This window comes from Nicotiana tomentosiformis, chromosome 5, assembly GCF_000390325.3.
Source record: "Nicotiana tomentosiformis chromosome 5, ASM39032v3, whole genome shotgun sequence".
Lineage (NCBI taxonomy): Eukaryota > Viridiplantae > Streptophyta > Magnoliopsida > Solanales > Solanaceae > Nicotiana > Nicotiana tomentosiformis.
Genome location: NC_090816.1, coordinates 112,871,730 through 112,897,537, shown reverse-complemented (window position 1 = coordinate 112,897,537; position 25,808 = coordinate 112,871,730). Strand labels below are relative to the sequence as shown.

The following is a 25,808-nucleotide window of genomic DNA, read 5'->3' as shown; positions in this document are numbered from 1 at the left end:
GGGTCTAATTGGGCTATATTGACAAAAAAAATACAATCTCTAGATAAACTTAAGAACTCGAATGAAATTAGATTGAGTATTTAAACCAATTACGGTTATTAGAAACTAAAAGACACCATAAAGTTAATTAGTTATAAGGGCAAAAGAATAAAATATATCCCATGTAGTCTTACCTACCAAGTAACTTTATTGGATATATAAGTTACCCCAACATATAAAGTGTTACACTGTTGTTGTGTTACTATTTTTAGAACTTTTTTTGTTATTGTTATGTATATTATCTACCCTTCACAAACATGTTGTATGATGAAATTGTATGTCTTTATGTGTCATGATAACTTGGGGTCAATTAGTTTTTTTGGCTCTTTACAAACTTGTTTTTAGTTTTATGACCTTACATTTTTTTTTTTTACACATGGGAGATTTATTTTTATACATAAGAGATCAGTCTTTTACACATAAGAGATCTAAAAAGGTAATTTTCTTAAATTCAAAATTGTAAAGAGGCATGATGTACAAATATCACGGATATTAACTTGTCCCCAAGCCTTAGCTTATTACGTAGGAGTCGCAAGGTAAGCTTGAAATACAAAAAGTGTGAAAATATAAGCATGTACAATGCATTTCCCTGAATATAAGCATTCACAATTTGGCTTCAATTCATAACAAACTAAATTGTCTCAATATAAATGGTAAAATACGATATAGGATCGAATTAATATTTCAAGAATCACAAAATTTATATGGACCAACCAACTTCTTGCCTTTCCCATGTCTTGATATTTCCCTTTCCTGTACAGGGCCATGTTAACTGTATGCTCAAGTTAGCACAACTACTCTGTCGGGAAGGCTTGCACGTTACATTTCTTAACTCAGATTTTATTCATCGACGTCTCCTAAGTTACACTAATATTCATTTAAGTTACAAGCAGTATCCTAATTTATACTTTGAAACAATTCCCGATGGGCTTCCCGATGATCATCCGAGAACTGGTGACCGTGTTGTGGACCTATTTAATTCCATTGACACAGTAACTAAACCAAGATTTATGGAGATGCTCATTGCTCGTCGATTCAGTATACTTGACAGGCCACCTCTTACATGCATTATTGCCGATGGAATAATGTGCTTTACAATAGATATTGGAAGAGAACTTAACATTCCAACTATACTTTTTAGAACAGTCAGTGCTAGTTGCTTCTGGGCATTTTTCTGCCTTCCGCGACTCATTGAAGCAGGGGAACTTCCAATAACCGGTACTCATTCTTGGAACTTCAATTTTTTTCCTCGGCTTTGTTACTAATGTCAGTTCTAATTCTTTAATTTTCATGAAATTGTGTAATGGTATTCATAATATATTAGCTGTATAAATTTGTTTGACTATCAAATTAATTTTACATGTTACATCGGGTTACTTGACAAGAGTGGATTGCTCTAATGATGAGCACCATCCACTTCCAACCAAGAGGTTGTGAGTTCGAGTCATCCCAAGAGTAAGGTGAGGAGTTCTTGGAAGGGAGGGAGCCGGGGGTCTATCGCAAACAACCTCTCTACCCTAGGGTAGGGGTAAGGTATGCGTACAAACTATCCTCCCCATACCCCACTAGTGGGATTATAATGAGTTGTTGTTGTTGTTTTTGTTGTTACATCGGGTTAGTTGTTTTAGTTTCTAATAGGGGTGTACAAATGAGACCGACAAACCGTATCAACCCGATAATCCGAGTCAAACCGAGAAAAAAAAACCCGACCATATTTGGTTTGGTTTGGTTTTAACTAAAAAAAGTCAAACTGAATCAAACAAACCCGACATTATATGTATAGAAGTTTTTAAATGTATTTAATACATAAAAATATTTATGGTAGTGTAGTTACAAAAATATTTCTTAAGCTTTTTCATAGTTTTATCTTTTAGCGTATTATTTCAAGTTTGGACTTATAATTTTTGAATGCTCCAATAAGTTTTAAAGTCCATAAATGTTAGTAATTTAAATAAATCATAAACCAAAATCAATTCAATACTAATGCTAATAAAAGGCATTCAATTCAATTGTATTATGAATGAAAATAGTGTTGGATATCTATTTTTTAATTTTTTCATGGTTTAGATAAAATGTATAACTTATTTTTCTTTTAGTGGTTAGTCATGTAAATAATAGTACTTATTAGTCATAATTTTAAATTATGTTTGTTTTCATTATAGCTTATTAATAATATTTATTTTATGCAATTTTATTATCTTTATTGTTGAATATTTTAGTACAATGCAATTACTCATCTCATATTTATGTTATTTTATTAAAAAATATCTTATATAGTTCTGCGTTACTAGGATTAATGAAACATTTGGAATACAATTTTTACGTTTTGTGCTATGAAGACTTTATGGGGAAAAAAACGCGAAAAAATCTGAGATTAAAAAATTCGACTTTTATTGGTTTGGTTTGGTATTTAGATTTAATAACCCGATACAATTGATTTGGTTTGGTAATTAGAAAATCCGAACTAACCCGACCCATGTACACCCCTAGTTTTTAGGTAACTAGTCCACTTATTATGGCCGGTTACTCGCATTTATTATTTTGTATTACATGATCAATGCAAAAATTGTTATACATTATGAATGTATAGTAGTTAAACTCTTATGTTATATATATAAAGGACAAAGTGACATGGATACACTACTCACCAATGTCGTGGGCATGGAGACCTTTCTACGGCTTCGCGACCTTCCTAGTTTTTGCCGCGCAAGTGATCTTACTGACCGTGGTCTTCAACTGGTCATTTCAGCAACTCAACTTACAAAGAGCGCACACGGGCTTATTCTCAACACTTTTGAAGAACTTGAAGGACCAGCACTAGCCCAAATAACCAACAACATTTCCAAACTCTACACAATCGGACCACTCCACGTGCAACTAAAAGCCAGAGTAGCTACCAATATTAAGCTAACATGTACATCTTCGAGCAGTCTTTGGGAAGAAGATAGAAGTTGTATAGATTGGCTTGACCAGCAACCATTCAAATCAGTGATATATGTTAGTTTTGGGAGCATGACAGTGCTGACAAGAGACCAATTTATGGAATTTTTGCATGGATTTGTGAACAGTGGAAAGCCTTTCTTGTGGGTTGTAAGGCCAAAATCCGTAGCTGAAGACTATCAAATTCCAGAGGAGTTATTAGAGGGTACAAGACAAAGGGGATATATCGTCGAATGGGCACCACAAGAGGAAGTCCTAGCGCATCCTGCTATTGGAGGATTCTTGACTCATAGTGGTTGGAATTCGACGTTGGAGAGCATATATGAGGGAGTTCCAATGATATGCTGGCCATTTTATGCAGATCAACAAGTCAATAGTAGGCTTGTAGGGGAGGTTTGGAAGATTGGATTGGACATGAAGGACACTTGTGACAGAGTGATAATTGAAAATATGGTGAAGGATTTAATAGAGACTAGAAAGGATGAGTTCGCAAAATCTGCCCGTCTGATGACAAAATTGGCGATGAAATCAGTGAGTGAAAATGGATCATCTTACTGTAATTTAGATCGTTTGATCAAGGACATAAAATTGATGAGGAATGGAAACTAGATGTAGGTTAGTTTAAGAAATCATCCTTAGATGTATAAGCATTGCTTGATAATTTCGGAGAATGAAGAGGAATTCCTCTCTATCCTCATTAATCTTCAATATCACATACTCATTTTGTTATTGAGGCAGATTATAGATGTTACAATTGCTCAATTGCATTCTTCATTTCAGAGTTTCATGTTATCATCTTAACGTGGGAAATCTTCTTCTTTTTTTCTATTTTTTCCCCCAGTATTTTTAGCCTAGCCGCATCCGCGTGTTGCCTTTGGCTTTTTAAGCAAGTAGGAAAAATGACACTATATAGCCGTTGTAAAAATAATAGCCGAAAAAATATATAAAACTTGTATATTTTTTTGTATATATATACATTTTGTATGTTATATACAAAAATTATACAAATTTTCGACTAGCAAATATAAATAGTTTCTGGCGCGGGCTAAAAGTCATAATACCCCCTTTTTAAGTACCGGAGAGAAAGGCCAATGTGAGGTCCTGCAAAGTTTGATTGTTCTGATTATTTGACATAGCAAATCAAATCAAGCGGAGTTACGAGGCCGATTCTTTTGTTTTTCGAAAACTAAAATAGATTCTAGGTTAATTTATCACAATAAAATTATTATTTTAAATCTACAATAATCTATTACTCCACAACCGTATACCAACGCACCAAGCACATTATGACATCAACTAGTGTTAGAACCCACATGATATGCAGATAATTTGATAAAATAATATTCTTATAAAATTCTGATCTAATATATCATATTATTTTAGTAAATATTAATTGTTATTTTATTATTTAATATAGTAAACGAAAATATAACATAATCTATACAAAATCAAAGGATACATATTATATAGTAATTAAATAAATTATTTTCTCCTTATTTATTCTTTATTGTTATGAAATTAGCAAATATTTAGTACTATACATTTACTAAGATGATTTCTTATTAATTTGTCAATTGGCTTAATATGTTGGTACTACTTCGCTTTTAATATAATATAGATATATTTTTTCTCACTCTAAAAATATTTTTATTTTTTTAAAACTTATGTTATACTGATTAAAATTCTTCAATTATCTAAATTTATCAATAATATTTTTGAGTGTTATTTATTAATTAATTTAAAATATAAATATCATAAAATTATATTTATCCCCTCTTTTCGTACATTATTTCTACTGTAATATTTGATTAGTTTTCTCATTTTGTATTTTACTGAAAATTTAAATAATATAATATTTTTTTACTAAATTATAATTTTGAATTCATCAAAAGTATAAAGAGATAAGCCCTTTATACCAATATTTTTAATAATTATTAATTTGTGTTATATATATATATATATATATATAATGTACTTATCTTATGTATAATCCTAATACTATTTTTATATTTTTGTATTTTACATTATAAAATTATAAGTTCTATTTATTAATTAAAATTTCATACCTGAAATATTTAATTAGTATATATATTTTTACGCTACCGCTCATGTTACTCAAACAAGTCAAATTGAAGGATAAAATGTACTTCCCTTGTTCGTTTGTCAAATAATTGAGGAACCTTCCGTATAAAGTAATCTTTTGAGAAGCTTCGTAAATTCATCATTAAATTGTAAGGTATTTTTTATTCTCAGCATGATACGTGAAGCTTTACCATGTGTTTGTGACTAGAAAAGTTACATAAAAAAACTTTAGCCAACCTTTTATTATGGCATACAAATAAAGACAATATGTTAGTTACTCTGTTTTTAGAGAGAGTATATATGAGCCGTAAGTTCCAAGGCAAGGTGTTTCAAACTTTTTTCGTACAAATTGAAATGTTCTTAAGTGCATGGGTTTTTACAAGTTGAGTAATGATCTAATTTTATCTTTTACTACATGTATAAAGGGGTTTTCCAAGTTCTTGGGATTGTTACACAAATAATCGGCCAATTTTAATATTTACTTTTTAAAATCGGTTACACAAATTATATATGGATTATATATATATGAATTATACATATATTATACATTCGTCGGCTATTTTTAATTTAAAAGATTAGGCGAGGGACTATTCAGATTAATTCACTGTGGAGGGGCCATAAAAATAAAAATAAAAAGCAGGCTCACAACTTCCTCGATTGCAAGCCCCCATTTTGCCATAGATTTTGTCAATTTTTTTTTAAATATTTTTTTTGGCAAAATATGTTTGTTTATAGATTTTATCCATGTTTTGGCAGATTTTGAAAATAAAATTTTCAAATCCAAAAACTAGCTCTAGACCAGCTTTTGGCCCAAAATATTATTGTTTGGATTTTTGTAACAATTTCAAAAATTACCCCAAACTTTTATATATTATAAAAAAACTCACCATCTATTATGACTCAACTAATCCACCAGCTAATTACTATCATTTTGTTTTGGATTGATGAGTCTTGTAATAGTATTGCAATTTATCGAATTATAATGGGTAGTAATTGTATTATTAGTAGTTGATATTAAAATATCAGGTTATGATTTTAGAATAGTGTATTATGAAGTTCATTATAAAATTGTTAATTTTATGCCAAAACTTGTCTATGTTCAAGACTAAGATTTGCGATAATGATAATGAATGACATTGATGAAGGTTTTGCATATACAAGATTAGCAAGTTTATTTGTTTGATATTTTTATAGTTTTTAAAAGTTAAGGGTGTAAGTCACACTTCATATTTTTTCAAAAGAAAAAAGTGAATTATGTTTTAAAAAATTATGACCAAACATATTTTCATCTTCAAATCAAACTTTACCAAAATAACTTTTTAAAAATAAATTAGGAATTTTTGGCCAAATGCTAGCTAAAACTCCAACTAAATTTTATTTGGAGTATCTATAAATAATAAATTTCGTGAAAGTACATCAGATAGTTTTTTCCTTTTTGGAATGACAGTATTACATTGTGGCAGACACCTGGAATTGGAACCTACGAACTAGTATAGATTTTGAAATCACTTTAATTTACTTGTATTATATTAGAATCTTTTGTCAAGAGAATTCAACAAATTATATGTAACAGAAAAAAAATAGTTTTTCCTATATTTACATGGTAGTATAATCTTTTGCCAAAAGGGATTAACCCTCTTATATATATAAGAGGGTTGGAGAATGTAACGGCCCGACCAGTCGTTCTGTTTTCTAGATCCTCGTTTCTCTAATTAAGACTTTTTGTATGTGTCTTTACTATTATTTGACTTGCGAAAATGGACGGTTCGGGTTTGGAAGCGTGTGATAACTAGAAATTCACAATTAGAAAGAGTCTATAATTTCCCATAGAAAGCATGCGGCTCAACTTAGTTCCTTAATAGTGGCCTAAGAAGGTCAAGTTTGACTTGAGTCAACATTTTGAGTAAACGACATCGGAACCGGGATTTGATGATTTCAATAGGTTCGTATGATGATTTTGAATTTAGGAGTGTGTCCGAATATTAATTTGGAGGTTCGTAGGTCGTTGTGGCTTGAATTGGCGAAAGTTGGAAACTTAAAGGTTTCAGAGGTTAAGAAGTTTGGCCAAGAGTTGACTTTGTTGATGTCAGACTCGAATTTTTGGTTCCGAAGTTGGAGTCGGTCTGTTTGTGTCATTTATGACTTGTGTACAAAATTTGAGGTCAATCGGAGTTGGTTTGATAGGTTTTGGTATCGATTTTAGAAGTTGAAAATTCATTAGTTTTAATTGTCTTGAATTGGGGTGTGATTCGCGTTTCGGGTTCTAAGGATTATGAGCTAAGGTTGAATTAAGGATCTTCAGTTATGTTATGTTGTCGGACTTATATGGGTTGGGGTTACGTGGGATCACCCTCGGGTATGTGCACGTTAAGGTTATACCGCGATTTGATGGGCTTGGAACGACTCTAGGAACGTTCGCGGATGAACATATTTTTAAGTGGGGGAGGATGTAATGACTCAACCGGTCGTTTTGAGCATTTGCATTCCGTTCAGAAGTTTGAAGTCTTGAGTAGTTTCATATGACGTATTATGACTTGTTTGAATCATTTGTTTTGGTTTTTAGATGATCCGGGATTGATTCGGAATAGGGATTCTCATGTTAGAAGCTTTGAGTTGGAAGAGTTGACCGAGTTTGACTTGTTGCGTATTTGACCCCGAATTGGAGTTTTGATGGTTCTAGTAGGTCTGGGTGGTGATTCTGAACTTGGGCGTGTGTCCGAATTTGTATTTGGATAATTCTATGAGGTTTCGGCACTAATTGGCGAAAGTTAAAAATTTGAAGGTTTGAAATGTTCATAAATTTGACCGAGAGTTGATTTGATGATGTCGGGTTCATAGTGTAGTTCCGGGAATTGGTATAGCTTTGTTATGTCATTTGGGACTTGTGTGCAAAATTTGAGTCTATTCCGAGTTGAATTGATATTGTTAGGCATGAGTTTTGGAAGTTGAAAGTTTAAAAGTTTATTAAGTTCGATTCGAGATGCGATTCATGGTTTTGATATTGTTATGTGTGATTTGAGGTCTCTAGTAAGTCTGTGTTATGTTATGTGACTCGTTGGCATGTTCGTACGGGTTCTCGAGGGGTTCAGGTGTGTTTCGGATTGATTTCGGACAATTTCGGAGTTGCATGAGATTGTTGGTTTTCTTGTGTTTCAGTTGTGCTTCGCGATCGCGGGAGATGGAATGCGATCGCGATGGGTGTTTTTGTTAGTGGAGTTGTATGTTCTTCGCGTTCGCGCTTCAGAGATCGTGTTTGCACTTGGTTAATTTTTTTAGTCTTCGCGTTCGCGTCTATGGCTATGCGTTCGTATAGTGTTGAGCGGGGTTAGTCAGTCTTGATGGGTTCTTCATCGCGTTCGCGATGGTTTGTCTGCGATTGTGGAGGTCTTGCAGTGTGCGTCATCGCATTCGCGAGGTTGTTACCGCGAACGCGTAGAGTAAAGTGTGGTAGTGTGAGTTTGTGCTTCGTGAACGCGAGGCTGCTAAAGTGTTCATGAAGGGTATTGCTGGAGGAGTGATATAGAGTACTCTACTTCGAAGGTTTCAGACATTTGAGCATATTTTTAGCTATGAAGCTCGGATTTGGACGATTTTGGAGGCGATTTTCATCACATAGATTGGGGTAAGTGTCTTCTACTTGGTTTTGATTATATTCCGTGATTCCATCTTCGTTTTTTGGAATTGGATTAATGATTTAGAAAGGAGAAATTGAGGGGTTTTGTCTAAACTTTCCTAAGGTGTATTTTTGAGTTTTGAACATTGATTCAGAGTCGGAATTGAGTGAAATTAGTATGGTTGGACTCTTAAATGAATGGATTGTCGGATTTTGTGAGTTTTGTCGGGTTTCAAGGTTCGGGCCCGACTTCGACTTTTTAGTTGTCCTTGAGTAAATACGTAAAGATTAAACCTTTATCGATTGGGTTTGCTTCCTATGGCATTATTTAATAATTTTGAGTTGCTTTTGGCTAGTTTCGATCCATTCAGAGGATGATTTGAGCGGGATGACGCTTCTAGTGTATCTATTTAGCTTGTTTGAGGTAAGTGTCTTGCCTAACTTTGTTGAGAGAAGTTTTCCTACTAATTAACATTATTTGCTATATGCGAGGGTGATACAAATATGAGGTGACGAGCATATATACGTGTGCCAGGGTTAATCATGCTCGGGGATAAATTATACTATAAATTGCGCCTTGTAGAATTACGTGACCTTCTTGCTTCATGTATTACTTGACTTCTATATCACTAAGAATATGGAATTATATGTTAGAAACCAAGGTTTAGTTTATTATAAATTAATTAAAATTTGACTGAATTTCGAGAAACACTTATATGTCTAATTCGGTCATCATTATAATTAATTACTAATACATTGCTACGGCCGTTATTATTGATATATTAGATTCTATACTCGTGTTGTAGGTCATTCTTGAGATTTATTGAAATACTTGAACAATAAGGTTCTTGAGGGTTTATTGAACTATTGTTGGCTTGAAAGTTGTGATTGGGGTTCATTTGGAATATTCGTTTAACCACTCTCCTTGACGTTATTTATGCTTCCTACCTTGTTTGTCATTGATATAAATATTCTTGGTGAGGAAGAGTGTAAAGCACGACGGGTGATGCCGTGCCATTGCATATATATTATCATGTGAGGGAGAGTGTAAAGGACGAAGGGTGATGCCGTGCCATTTTATTTTAGAGTAAAAGCACTAAGGGTAATGCCGTGCCATTTCATTTATATTATCCTGATCTTATTTATTTTATCATGTGAGGGAGAGTATAAAGCATGAAGGGTGATGTCGTGGAATTTTATTTATATTATCATGCTTTTATATTATCAGGAGTTCATGGCACGAAGGGTGTTTTCGTGCAGGCGAGGATGAGGTACATGCATTATGTTGTGATATCTTTTCCTTCTGTATACGTTCATGCCTTTACCTTGAGCTGTTACTGTTATACCTATGTTTTCTATGTGACTTGTCGTTGTTGTTTCGTCTTTGTCCTCTATCTCAATTGTTGTTGTGTTACCCATGCCTTCTATTTGTTTAACTTGCAAATATCATTTTTTTTCCTTCTTGTTGTTATGTCTATCATTTTTGTCTATCATCTTTTGCCCGTGCCTTCTATGTCGTTTCTCATTTGTTGCACTTTCGTATATGCTTTCTATCATGTTAGTTATTCATGCCTTCTAGTTGTTAGCTCATAAAGATTATGCTTTCCCTCTTATTTATTATATCTACACCTAGGCCTTCTACCATGCTAGTTAGTGAAATTCATATTCTTCTTTTCTAATTGCTGTCATTATTTTTATACCTTCTACCTAGTCTGTTACCGTGGTCCATATGTACTGCCTTATTCGTTATTGCTACCTGTGTATTTTCTAATTTGTCATTACTATTATTAGCATTTTTTTCATCCGATTGGTACTGTTATACGTATATTTGGTGAGGATGAGATAAATACACGAAGGGTGTTGTCGTTCCATTTACTTGATATCTTGAGTACATTCCTCACACTATGAATGTTATGAATTTACTATCGTGGTTTATTGGTTATTGCTTTAAGGAAAGGATTGGTCGAGATATTGGAAAATATTAAATTGTGATTTCTTCTAGTACTCATTTACTGCTTCGCATATTCGTTTCATGTACCCTTTTCTTCAATATTATAGTATTGTTCTATTGCTAGTTTTCTGCACATGTTATATTAGTGAGTATCTTTTAACTAAAAAGCCTCGTCACTACTTCACCGAGGTTATTCTTGATACTTACTGAGTACATGGGGTAGATTGTACTACTACACTTCTGCACATTGCGTGTAGATTTTGGTGCGGAGCTGCGGGTGATGACGGGGGATGACTCTGAAGATGTTCGTGCCTTTCGGATGTGGCTACCACTTGTCCCTGGGTAGTTTTAGAGTTGAATTCTATTTATGTACATTTTAAACAGAAGTTGTATTCATTTCATATAAATATTTGCAATAATCAAGTCTTAGAAGCTTATGACTTGTACTACCAGTCCTTGGGATAGTAAGTGAAATTTATATTCTTCTTTCGTAATTGCTGTCATTATTTCTATACCTTCTACCTAGTCTGTTACCATGGTCTATATGTACTGCCTTGTTCGCTATTGCTACTTGTGTATTTTCCACTTTGTCATTACTGTTATTGGCATTTTTTTCATCTAATTGGTACTGTTATACATATATTTGGCGAGTATGAGATAAATGCACGAAGGCTGTTGCCATTCCATTTACTTGATATCTTGAGTACATTCCTCACACTATGAAAGTTATGGATTTACTATCATGGTTTATTGGTTATCGGTCTAAGGAAAGGATTGGTTGAGATATTGGGAAATATTAAATTGTGATTTCTTTTAGTACTCATTTACTACTTCGCATATTCGTTTTATGTACTTTTTCTGTTATATTATAGTATTGTTCTACTGCTAGTTTACTGCACATGTTATATCAGTGAGTAACTTTTAACTAAAAAGCATCGTCACTACTTCACCGAGGTTATTCAAGATACTTACTGAGTACATGGGGTCGATTGTACTCATACTACAGTTCTATATCTTGCGTGCAAATTTTGGAGCGGAGCTGCGGGTGATGACAGGGGCTGACTCTGAAGATGTTCGTGCCTTCCGGATATGGCTACCACTTGTCCCTAGGTAGTTTTAGAATTGAATTTTGTTTATGTACATTTCAAATAGAAGTTGTGTTCATTTCAAATAAATTTTTGCAATAATCCTGTCTTACTAGCTCATGACTTGTACTACCAGTTCTTGGGATATTGTATGGAATCCATACCTATCTTCGAGAGGCTACAAGGTATTTAGAAAAAATTCCTTTTTCTTGTTTCCTTATCGTGCGACCTTGTTTCATCTTGAAACCTACGATATTGATTCTTCCTATTCGTTTATATGTGGTTAGGGGTGTTCAAAACCGAACCGAAACCGAAAACCGAACCGAAACCGAAGCTTAATGGCTTATTGGTATCGGGTTAACGGCTTAACGGACGGGGAACAGATTGAATTTTTTTTATTAACGGATTATCGGTTTGGGGGCGGATTATTCAATTTTCTTAACGGATAATCCGTTAACCCGTTAAGAATATATATATATATATATATATATATATATATATATTAAATATCAAAAACCCTTCCACTTCTTCCATATATATATATATATATAAAATTCATTTTTATCCATATATATATATATATATATATTAAATATCAAAAACCTTTCCACTTCTTCCAGTACTCCATTTCTAAGTTCTAACGCCTTATTCCTAAATAATCAGGACCTTTACGTACTATGCATCAGAAGATCCCAGGCTTGGCTTAGCTTAGCTTATTCTCCCACCCTACAACAAGATTGTTTAAGCTGTTGTCTATGGTTCACCTCTGCTTTTGTTTTTTTAAAACTAATGCCTGTTGTCTATGTTTAATAGAAGAACAATAGTGTTGTGCCACAACTTTTTTCACTCTACAATACATGACACACTACATCATTCTTATGTAGGCGTTAACAGACATGTATGTATGGATTCAATGTGTAATTTCCTATTCTGAATTTGTATGCTAGGTGGTCAACAAACAATTAATGAATGCAATATAGATTGAATTAGGCCGATAAACAGCCCAATAACCGCCCGATAAGAGCTAAACCGTTACCAATCCGCCCGATATCTTATCGGGTGGCTAGCGGATTAATACATTTAAAAGCCGATAACCGTTAAGCCAAACCGTTAAGAGTAATTAACCGCCCAATCCGCCCGATAAGCAGCCCTATATGTGGTATTGCGCACTCAGTATTCGCTATGCGCCGACGATCTGTGATGTTGCGGATGCATTAGAAGGGCTATGGATGCTTGATTATCATCGCGATGTGTTGTCTAATCTCGGGAGAAGATGCAGTGTTAAATCTCCCAATCGTTCATTTGTGGTGGGAGATGGGTTCTTATATCTGATTGGTAAGCACAGACTTGGGAATACTGGCTGGTGGCCTAGTTGTTGTGATTAAGGTGGGTTCATAGTAAGGTGTCGATTTGAGTGCAGTCGGCGGGCCATCTCCAGCGTGATGAGTTTGGATCATGTGTTTCGTGTGAGGTTTCCATTCGGTGGAATGCATATATGATTGTTTCGGAGCATTTGGGGAAGTTTGATTGACTATTGCAAGGGCGGGTTAGTTCTTGGCAGAGTCTTCAGAGTGTTCTACAACTAGTATTACATGAGTTTATTATGGTAAATAGGCATGCGAAATCAGGGCAACTGTGAATATATGGTACTTTAGATTGCCAATGTTATGTTCTATGGCTTCGGGCTAAGTGGGGAAGTCTGCTAATGACGATCGAATTGTAGGATCATGCGTTGTATTAGTTTTCGGGCCGAAGGATTGCTTGGTTGTTTCTTTGAATAGTCATGTGCTGGTGAAGCGCGGGTTTCTCGATGCGTATTAGCTGTGTATTGAAGATCAGAGTAAGGTGAGTGGTTATCGAGGAGGTTCTGACGAGTTCCAAGTCTTAATTAGCATTTAAGGACTTTTGAATTTGTGTACGGGTAGGGTTGAGATCGGTAGCGAATGGTGATCGGATCTACAATAGTTCTATGTCAATATTGGAGAGATGCAAGAAACGACTTCGAATTCGCAGAAGGTTCCTTCAGAGCGAGCCTATCAGATTGAGTTACTTTCAGGTTGGCAGTCTGTGTGACTCGGTTGAGTTAGAGATGAGTGGTTTTGATGAATCGATTATGTGTTAATGAGTTCAGAAATATTCATCATGGTTATGACCACGACCGGAGTTGGTGTTTGCTACAGGTATAAAAGTTATATTGTGTGTGGTGATGTTCTCCTGGATTGAGTTAAATGAAAGGTTCACGGTTGATGAGATGTTCAATTTGCTCATGGTTCAGAGTTAATTATGAAATTTTCGTAGTGTCACGAGTTAGCATGTTAGTAGCGATGAGTCAGTGGGGTTGAAAGCTGCAAGTTCAAGATTGCGGTTAAGTTTTGAAGGGAATGATATGAGTTCTTAGTGACACGGATGATCCCATATGTTTAAGAAGATGAGGGAAATATTTGGTATCGCCGTAGGAGAGTGCGCATGTTGGCAGGTGCATTGTGTTTTGACTTGTGGGTATTTTTTGCAAGATGATAGAGTATGAGTTACGTAACAACCACTTGAGTAAAAGTGTTGAGATTGGATATGAAGATTCTGGTATTCGTGAGGTTCAAAGACTGGATGTTCTCATTAGCAGACTATTCCTTGATTGCGAGTTGTGAATAAATGTTGAGGATTGGATGATTGATGGTAGGTGTTATGGACTTTTGGAAGGTTAATTACCTGTTTGGGGATGGTTGGAATTTGGTTTGGGGATTATTTTTAAACTTAATGAGAATGTGTATTCTGTATCAGATCAGATTTGCTTGCTCTTATACAGCTATTACCACATGTATATCATCGGGCAGAATGGATGTTATTCGCGCCTTAGTCTATATTTTGTGTTTCTCTCTTATGCTATGACAAGTGGTGAAGGTTACATGATTGTTCGCATGCATATTATAAATTCGTTTAGGCTTTATGGCTTTATGGGTGAGGTGTCCCTCGTGATATTGACTGGCTTATTGCAACATAGTTGTACTTGTCTTTCTCAGCATTGTTTGTGCCTAACCATCTTCCCACAGTTATATCTTGTGTACTTTATCGTGCTTGATGTTGACGCACATGTGATTAGTGAGCCCGAGTATTATGACTAGAAGGGTACCCTATGTAGATTGATATGATAGGATCTGGTTGCGCGATGAACGGTACTATGATGAGATGTGTAACTCTTTCTGCTTATTTCATGTGTTTTGCTTTTACCTTGTTGAAAATAGTTCATAGGAAAATGTTAAATTACCCTGCCTACTTAACTTGCTTAGTAGTGTTCTTGTTTAACTTTCTTACCATTATCTATCATGTCTGAATTATTACTTGTTTGGTGTACATAACCGCGTCGTGTAGGGCACCATATAGTTTTTGGTGAGATTGTCGGTTGGGTTGCTTATATTGGCTGAGATGAGGTTTCTAGACCTTAGATTTGCACTATTGTATTGGGGTAAGGAATGTTTGGAAGAATGATACTATATTTTTGCTAAGGATTTGGGCAATGACCCTGGTCGGACGAGTGAGTTTCTTGGCTTATTGATCAGATGAGTGGTTAAGAGATTCTGTGTGTTTCTTTCATCATCGACAATGTATGAAGGTTTTGAACGAGGTTTTATTTGATTTGAAGTTTACTACCGGTACCGAATTTGTTTTTGGGCAGCCGTGGTGGTCAGCAGTTACTGCTGTGAGTATTTAAGTTATGGGGTATATCATGTGATTACATCTTGGGTTATGGTTATGACTTAATACAGATTGTTCAGACTTATACAGTGTGTAGATGCAAAATTCGGGCCTTGTAAGGAATTCTAGATGTTGGAAATTTGGGTTCTAAGGCTTATGAGCTAAGGTTGAATTAAGGATATTTAGTTATGTTATGTTGTCAGACTTATATGGGTTGGGGTGACATGGAATCACCCCGGGTATGTGCATGTTAAGGTTACACCATGATTTGATGGGATTGGAACGACTTTAGGCACATTCGCGGACGAACGTATTTTTAAGCGGGGGAGGATATAACGATCCGACCGGTCGTTTTGAGAATTTACATTCCGTTCAGCTGTTTGAGGTCTTGAGTAGTTTCATATGACGTATTATGACTTGTTTTAATCGTTGGTTTTGGTTTTCAAATGATTCAGGATCGATTCGGAAGAGGGATTCTCATGTTAAAAGTTTTGAATTGGAAGAGTTGACCAAGTTTGACTTTTTATGTATTTGACCTTGGATCAAAGTTTTGATGGTTCTGTTAGGTCCGAGTGGTGATTTTCGACTTGGGCATGTTCCCAGATTTGCATTTGGATAATTCTAGGAGGTTTCGGCACTAATTGACGAAAGTTAGAAATTTGAAGGTTTGGAATATTCATAAATTTGACCGAGTGTTGACTTTGATTATGTTGGGTTTGGATTGTGGTTCCAGAAATTGTAATACTTTCGTTATATCATTTGGGACTTGTATGCAAAATTTGAGTCCATTCTGAGTTGAATTGATATTGTTCGACATGAGTTTTGGAAGTTGAAAGTTCATTAAGTTCGATTCGAGGTGCGATTCATAGTTTTGATGTTGTTATGTGTGATTTGAGGTCCCAGGTAAGTCCGTGTTATGTTATGGGACTTGTTGGCATGTTCGGACGGGGTCCCGAGAAGTTCGAGGGTGTTTCGGATTGACTTCGGACTATTTCGGAGTTGCATGAGATTGTTGGTTTTCTGGTGTTTCAGTTGTGCTTCGCGATTGCGATTGCGATGGGTATTTGTTTCAATGGAGCTGCTTCGCGATCCCTGCTAGCGCGTTCACGAAGGGTATTGCTGGAGCAGTGATATAGAGTACTCTATTTCGAAGGTTTCAGACATTTGAGCATATTTTTAGCTATGGAGCTCGGATTTGGACGATTTTGGAGGCGATTTTCATCACATGGATTGGAGTAAGTGTCTTTTACTCGGTTTTAATTATATTCCGTGATTCCATCTTTATTTTTGGCATTTGATTCATGATTTATAAAGGAGAAATTGATGGGTTTTGTCTTAACTTTCCTAAAGTGAAATTTTGAGTTTTGAATATCGATTCAGAGTCAAAATTGAGTGAAATTAGTATGGTTGGACTCATAAATAAATGAGTTGTCGGATTTTGTGAGTTTTGTCAGGTTCCGAGGTGCGGGCGCAGGTTTGAAGTTTTGGTTGACCTTGAGTACATGCGTAAAGATTAGACCTTTATCGATTGAGTTTGCATCCTATGACATTATTTGATGATTTTGAGTTGCTTTTGGCTAGTTTCGAGCTGTTCGAGGGATGATTTGAGTGGGATGGCACTTCTAGTGTATGGATTTGGCTTGTTTGAGATAAGTGTCTTATCTAACTTTGTTGAGGAAATTTTTCCTACTAATTCACATTATTTGCTATATGCGGGGGTGATACATATATGAGGTGACGAGCATATATGCGTGTGCCAGGGTTAATCATGCTCGGGGATAAATTATACTATAAATCGCGCCTTGTAAAATTACGTGACCTTCTTGCTTCATGTCTGACTTGACTTCTAGATCACTAAGAATATGGAATTAAATGTTAGAAACTAAGATTTAGTTTATTATAACTTGATTAAATTTGACGAAATTTTGAGAAATATTGATGTGTCTAATTCGGTCATCATTATGCTTAATCACTAATACATTGGTACGACCGTCATTCTTGAGATATTAGATTTTATACTCGTGTTGTAGGACATTCTTGAAATTTGTTAAAATACTTGAACAATAAGGTTCTTGAGGGTTTATTGAACTATTGTTGGCTTGAAAGTTGTGATTGGGGTTCATTTGGAATATTTCGTTTAACCACTCTCCTTGACGTTATTTATGCTTCCTACCTTGTTTATCATTGATATATATATACTTGGTGAGGAAGAGTGTAAAGCACGAAGGGTGATATCGTGCCATTCATTTGAGAGTAAAAGCACTAAGGGTGATGCCATTCCATTTCATTTATATTATCCTGATCTCATTTATATTATTATGTGAGTGAGAGTGTGAATCACGAAGGGTGATGCCATTCCATTTCATTTATATTATCATACTTTTATATTATCAAGAATTCATGGCACGAAGGGTGTTTCCGTGCAGGCGAGGATGAGGGACATGCATTATGTTGTGATATCTTTTCCTTCTGCATACGTTCACGCCTTTACCTTGAGTTGTTACTGTTGTACCTATATTTTCTATGTGACTTGTTGTTGTTGTTGTTCCGTCTTTGTCCTCTATCTTAATTGTTGTTATTTTGCCCATGCCTGCTATTTGTTTAACTTGCAAATATCATATTTTTCTTCTTGTTGTTATATCTACATCTATGTCGTTCCTCATTTGTTGCACTTTTGTATAAGCTTTCTATCATGTTAGTTATTCATGCATTCTAGTTGTTAGCTCATAAAGATCATGCTTTCCCTCTTATTTGTTATATCTACACCTAGTCCTTCTACCATGCTAGTTAGTGAAAATCATATTCTTCTTTCCTAATTGCTGTCATTATTTCTATACCTTCTACCTAGTCTGTTACCGTGGTCCATATGTACTGCCTTGTTCATTATTGCTACCTGTGTATTTTTCACTTTGTCATTACTGTTATTAGAATTTTTTTCATCCGATTGGTACTGTTATACGTATATTTGGTGAGAATGAGATAAATGTACGAAGGGTGTTGCCGTGCCATTTACTTGATATCTTGAGTACATTCCTCACACTATGAAAGTTATGGATTTACTATCGTGGTTTATTGGTTATTGCTTTAAGGAAATGATTGGTCGAGATATTGGAAAATATTAAATTGTGATTTCTTCTAGTACTCATTTACTGCTTCGCATATTCGTTTCATGTATCCTTTTATTCTATATTGTAGTATTGTTCTATTACTAGTTTTCTGCACATGTTATATTAGTGAGTACCTTTTAACTAAAAAGTCTCGTCACTACTTCACCGAGGTTGTTCTTGATACTTACTGAGTACATGGGGTCCATTGTACTCATACTACACTTCTGCACATTGCGTGTAGATTTTGGAGCGGAGCTGCGGGTGATGACGGAGGATGACTTTGAAGATGTTCGTGCCTTTCGGATGTAGCTACCACTTGTCCCTGGGTAGTTTTAGTGTTTAATTCTATTTATGTACATTTCAAACAGAAGTTGTATTCATTTCATATAAATATTTGCAATAATCCAGTCTTAGTAGCTCATGACTTGTACTACCAGTCCTTGGGATATTGTATGGAATCCATACCTATTTTCGAGAGGCTACACGACATTTAGGAAAATTTCCCTTTCTTTTTCCCTTATTGTGCGGCGTTGTTTCTGCTTGAAACCTACGATTTTGATTCTTCCTATTCATTTATCTGTGGTGTTGCACACTTAGCATTCGCTATGCGCCGACGATCTGTGATGTTGCAGATGGATTATGAAGGGCTATGGATGCTTGATTATCATCGCCCATGTGTCCATGTGTTCACTTACATAAAGACTACTTTGCGAATTTTGCTTGTTGAGTTGGAACCAAAGGACATGTAAATGTTTAATCAAATTTAACTGTTTATATCAATACAATAAATAATATAACATATATCTTCATTGAAGTGTGTGACCATCATATGTAAAAGTTTACGTTGTTAGAGAGAGCACACTTTTATTTACTTAATTATGTTTTCAATAATTTTTACTTATAATCTTATGATCACTCAACTATAATTAATAAACATGTCACAAAACGGATCTACTTTTTAAATGGGGTTTTAGTGTGCTTATAGCTCTAGTTGGCAAATTTAGACATTTTTTGTTAAATTTGCAAGTGATCAATCGATCATTAGAGTATACAATTTATTGGAAAATTTCTTAAGCTTTTATCAATAATCCTCTCTAATTGGTGTAATATACAAACATGGAAAGCTGTAACTAACTACTAAAAATCCATTTCTTACTAGAAAAAAAAGAAAGAGAAAGATACAACATATGAGTTATGACATGATATATGGAGAAGCCATACTTGAGCACGAAAAAATTGATTCAGGGCCAGAGGTAAAGTTTAGGTTATACGTTTGTTGAACCTAGTAGCTTTGGTTCAAATTTTATAATTATTTTTAGAAGTTTATTTAATATGTAAAAATTATTATTAATTTAGAATCCAAGAATTTAATATAACTACGATATCAGACCAATAAACTTTAAGCCCCCGTTTGGCCATAGATTTTACTAATTTATTTTGGCAAATACCTATTTGTTTATATATTTTATCCATATTTTGGCAAATTTTCAAATCCCAAAAAACCAGCTCAAGAGCTGTTTTTGGTCCAAAATATTACCGTTTGTTTTTTTAAAAATTTTAAAAAAAATTCCTAAACTTTTATATTTTATAAAAAAGCTCACTTTCTGTTATTATGACCCAACTAATCCATATATACCCATTTTCCCTCATTAAACTCACGCGACTTTGCCTTTTCTATAAACGAATGAAAACCTTCGCCAAAGTTATTGTGCCAATCTGTGGCAATCCACCGCAAAGACAAAATTTGAAGGTAGTTTACTAAAATCTGCTAATGTTAGTATAAATTTTTCTTCAGATTTATTTCACTTATTTTGTATGAATTTTCTTCATATTTGTTTCGCTTATTTTGTATAAATTTTCTTTAAAGTTGTTGGGTATTTTTGATACTTTTTAAAACTTATGAGTATAAGTCACATTTCATGTTTTTTCAAAAAAAAAAAGTAAAATATATTTTAAAAAATTATGTCCAAACATATTTTTATCTTCAAACCAAATTTAACTAAAATTAATTTTTTTAAAATAAATTAAAAAATTTATGACCAAACGCAGACTAAATAATTGACCCACAAAAATCATGATACTAGTTGAGATAGAGAAACTAACACGTTAAATCAAAGACAAGAAGGATAAGTAGACAAACTAAAATGATAAAACTTCGAACGGAGGGAAAAGGGAGCTTATAATTAGTCAAAGCTATGCATGATTGGAAACAATAGCAAATAAAGAAAAGGTCCCTCGGCCCTCAGGTCTTTTGGCTGGACACTGTCTTTAGCGAAGGGAGGCATATGACAACCTATAAAATTCGACATTTCCAGATTGGAAAGAATAAAGAGAAAAGTAATGCCTTTTGCTAATGAAATAGACTGCTTCAACTTCTATCTTATCTCATCTTGAAACTTGGACGTTTGTTTTTAAAAAAAAAAGTAAAACAATGCAGAAATATTTATAATGTCTTATAAAATGAGACAAGAAAAGTGGTTTGTGATTTGAACAAGAAAGGAAAAACTCTTAAAGGCACCAAGTAATTGTGTAAGTAATAAAACAGAAGACATTAACATTAAGACTTAACCGAAAAAGCGTAATAATTTATACGAATTCTTAGTTGCCTTAGACGCTTCTTGAGTTTATTATTAGGTAGAATTTTCTTACAAGTAAGAACTCTATCCGAATTTATATCATATATTTTGGTTTTTTGTCTACCTAAAGAAAAAGTTATATTTTTTTTATTCAAAATAATTTAATTTTAAACTTTTTATTTTACTGTTTAAAATTCTAAAAACATTTTAAAACCCCGCCTCAAGTCAAATTAATCCCATGAATTAATAGGAGGAGAAAGCATTAGAATGTGTAAAATATTCGTGAGGTTGCATGGGAGATCGTGTTGACAGTGTAGATGTGGGGCCTTTAGTCGACAAACTTAATACGGCGAGAAAATGTGGAGACTCTTTAAACATTGTCCGTTGATCAATACAATAAGATGGATTTTTTCCAACTGGCTTAGCACAACATCTTGTTTTGGGGTGAGAGGTTTCATTAGTTGATTTATTCAAGGCCAAATGGCATCGTGGCTGATTAAACATGTACCAGTTTGCAAATTCGATACATGAATTTATATTTTTTTTATTTAAACATTCCAACTTAACGGAATAGGTATTAATAAATATATTTGACCGTTGATTATGCCTATGTGGAAGTGGCATAACTGACATGACTAAATTGTGTGCAAATCACGCTGCCAAGACACATGGATAGAATTGTTTTTTATTAAAAAAAATATTAAAATCAGAATAAAATATAAATGAGACAGAAAAAAAAGATATTTCCCTTTCCCCTCCTCTTTTCCCCTCCCTCCCACCTCTCTCGTCTTCACTGCCAAACTCTCACCTCCCATTTCCCTTCCCTATCTTTTTTACCACATTAATGAAGTCAAGAATTTTAATTTTTTTCTTCATCATTTCTTTTTCTTGTATATGCTCCTTCTAAGAGAGAATAAAACTATCAACAATCAAGTTCGAAATATATCACATCGAAGTGTAAATTTGGGCATAATTTTCGCTAGCCAAACACGAAATAAGGCAGAAGGGATAATGATTTTCATTGCACTAATGTGGTCCAATCATACCCGTTGTTTGTGGTTTTACAAAAGCTTAGCAAATGCTTTGAAGAGGAGAATAATAATTTTTCTTGAAGTTGTAGTGATTTTCTTTTATTTTGACATTGTGTTTCGAAATTGGACTCTGATTTTTTTTTTAAATCTTTTTTCTTGATATTTTTTCGATTCTGTTTTTTTCGACATTGTGAAGTCCAACTTTGAATGGATCAGATTTGGACTTTTACCATTGGAAATAGTGGCTGGGCTAGGGAATGTTCTTCTGGCAGAGCTATGGTGAACAATAAAAGAAGGGGAAAAGAAGAAAAAATAGAAATTTAATAAATTAATTTTGAAAAAACGGCAGGAACCACAATTTACAGCTGTCAAATAATAAATGGTCTAAGAATCTAACATGGTATTCGTGTCGAGCAATTGAGATACACGCTCTAGGAGATGGGCTTATCACAAACATTTTTATCGAGTTGAGATGCCAAAATGAAAAAAATGAGAGTTATAATATTGGCTTTAAAATCTAATGCAAGTTTAGGTGGCCCAGAGGCCATTATACCTTCATTTAATAAATGTACCAGTCGTACGAATAAAAAGCTTGATGCGGAAGATCGTGGGTTAATTAGCACACAATCACACACAAAGCAAATAGAGAAGAAAAATCAATACAAGGATTTTATGAGGTTCGGCTAAGCCTAATCCTCGGGGCAGAAGCAGAGAGAGTTTTTCTCTATGAATGAGAAAAAAATCACAATACAATTTCTAGAATACCTAACTACAACCCCTATATATAAATCACAAATAATCTCAAGCTTATAAGAGAAAGATTTTTCAATTTAACAATGACAATGGATTTTACCAAATCTATAGGGATTATGAGTTTGCTAAAAATATAAGGAAGTAATTCAAGCCACATAATAACAAATCTTCCCCTTGGCTTGAATTCTTTTCATCAACAGGAACAACGCCTTTCTACCTTGCTGTTGCGACCAAACACACTCACGCAAGTATACATGGTCGTCAAGTAATAGAGTAGTGAATAAAGTATCGTTCCCACGAACACTTATGATTAACTTTTGAGTAATTCAAACTCAAATAGCTTATTGATTCAAGCGATTTCTTATAAAATAGATAATTGTCTAATTTACTACTTAAAGATTATCAAGTAATGAAATACTAGAAATCAACACAACACTGAAATAGTTTTAAATAAAAATCAATAGGAGATAATATTCCGGGGTCACGGGTTATCTAACAATCATGTTGCATTCTTAGCTTAAAATAACTAATTGATTTATCTGGATTGTTGGTTGACAGGGTTGATATTACTCATAAGAATCTGCCGAACCCTTACTTGCCTATTCAAGCTAACTTAATACCTATATGTCTATGGAATTAAGATTAACAAGCACGCATTTACAATTTCTGTATTGCAATCGAGCAAGATAATTATGTATATGTCTATCCCAATTGCGAATCCGTTCTCCGATGCCCGGGTTTAAGAACTTGCTCTATTTAATTCTATATGCAATCTAGAGTTCCCACTTTTGAGTTCAACTCTAGATTCGTAGATAGTATTTCACTGTTAGCTACTCAGCAAAATAATTACAAACAAAATTAAATAAACAACCCAATATGATAAAATCAACTTCGTCAAATTAAACTTCAAACATCAACATTCATGTATACCCATGACCCTAGAACAATAGGGTTCTTAGCCACTCATGTTCATGCAATCATCAAATAACTCACAAGAGTGCATAATAATCAATAAAAGAAGGAAAAATAAGAACTCAAGATGAATTCTGTGGTTCCCCAACTTTGTCGTGGCTTTTCTCCTCTTTCCAATATGTTTGATGCCCTTAAAGAGGCGTTTTTGGCTTATATATTGCGTACAAAAGTTGTGGGCCAAAGTTCTCCTATTCCTAATCCGACTTGGCTACAGGGATTGATGCTGGGGTGGATGCGTCGCATCCACCTCGTCCTCCACTTCTCAGCTTCGCATGCTAGGGTGGATGCGTCACATCCACCCTTTGTTCCTCCTTCTCAGCTTTGCCCAGGTGCGGATGCTATGTGCCGACTTCACTGCTAAGGATGCATGAAATCTGATTTTTTTCTCTAGATAGGATGCGACGCATCCAATCCCTCTTCCTCTACCTAGAGCACCTTTTCTTCATATTTTTGCACTCCAAATACCCTAATTCATCATACACAACTCAATTAATCATAAAACCAATAATTAAACCATGTTGGGCATTTTAAGGATCAAATAGCATCAAAAAGTGGTTAAAACATGGGTAAAGTAACATCAACACATATCGAAATATGCCCAACATCACCCCTCAGCCCTCGAAAGGGCTCTATCTATTGCCGTGCTCATCAACGAAGCCTAGGCAATGCCTAAACTTATTAGAGACTCAATCTCTTTAGCCATAACACTAATATGTCAATTTGATTCTGTACTTGGAATAGCTTCTTGATAGCTATAACACTCAAACACATCAACGGTCTCTACAAATGCCAAAGTAAATCCCACGAGATTGGTATATCCGAGAAGATTCCTATCAACTACGTTTGCAAACCTTTTTGGTCGGTTGATCACTCTCTTCTCTTTGCATGTTGCAATGCTATATGGTTGTTGTTGCGCAAATGCATCAACATTATCATCTTAATCAATATTTTGCATCTCCTCCACTTCTTCTACTTTAGAATTACTGGGTCGAGCTAGTGGAGATTCAATTTCTAGCTCTATGTGGTCATTGACACAACGATATGTTTCTACTAATACCTTCTTCCTCTGATTGTCCAATGAGGCATATTCATTGAAAGTCACATCTCTACTGATAATTAGCCCTGAAGTTTTTTGATATGTGTACCACAACCTATAACCTTTCACTCTAGTTGCATACCCTAGAAATATGCATTTCTTTGCCCTTGGCTATCCCTCACATGAGTATAAGAAGACAACCAAATATCCTTAAATTTGAATAATCAGCAGGCGAACCGGACCATACCTAAATTGAGTTTTGAACTCAATAGATGTGGATGGAGATCTGTTGACCAATTAACAAGCTGTATTGATTGCTTTAGCCCAAAAATCCTTGCTAACACATGAATGTGAAAGCATGGTTCGTGCCCTATCACAAAGCGTTCTGTTCATAAGTTCTGCAACACCATTCTATTGTGATGTTCCAACACAAATATGGTGTCTCACTATGCCCTCTATGCTGTAGAACTTATTGAACTTAGAATTACAAAATTCCAATCCATTGTCAGTCCGACGCTTAACGTTTCTTTTCGTCTGCCTCTCAACCATCGTCTTTCATTTACCAAATATCTGAAATGCCTCATCTTTTGTTTTAAGAAAATACACCCACACCATACTTAAGTAATCATCAATCAAAGTCATAAAATATCTGGCACCACTTTTGGAGGGAACTCTGTTTGGACCCCACAAGTCTGAATGTACATAATCTAACTTGTCTTTGTTCTTGTGCTCTGCCTTCTTGTTGAATTTTACCCTTGTCTGTTTACCAAATACACAATGCTCACAAAAATTTAAAACTTGATTTTTGTTCACATCTAGCAAATTTTTCTTGCTCAACAAAGACAATCCCTTATCACTCATATGACCAAGTCGCAACACAACTGAGATTGATTTAGATCACTTTTTTCAGAAGCTACAACAGCTTCTCCTTCA

At 34.5% G+C, this 25,808-nt stretch overlaps 1 protein-coding gene across 1 annotated transcript; it reads left to right on the top strand.

Moving 5' to 3' along the window:
* Positions 1 to 692: 692 nt before the first annotated feature.
* On the top strand, positions 693 to 3,629 carry LOC104102630 (7-deoxyloganetic acid glucosyltransferase-like). The gene is made up of 2 exons (XM_009610396.4): positions 693 to 1,257; positions 2,660 to 3,629. Exons 1-2 carry the CDS (start codon positions 744 to 746, stop codon positions 3,586 to 3,588), a joined length of 1,443 nt encoding a protein of 480 aa, XP_009608691.1. The 5' UTR covers positions 693 to 743; the 3' UTR covers positions 3,589 to 3,629.
* Positions 3,630 to 25,808: the final 22,179 nt, after the last annotated feature.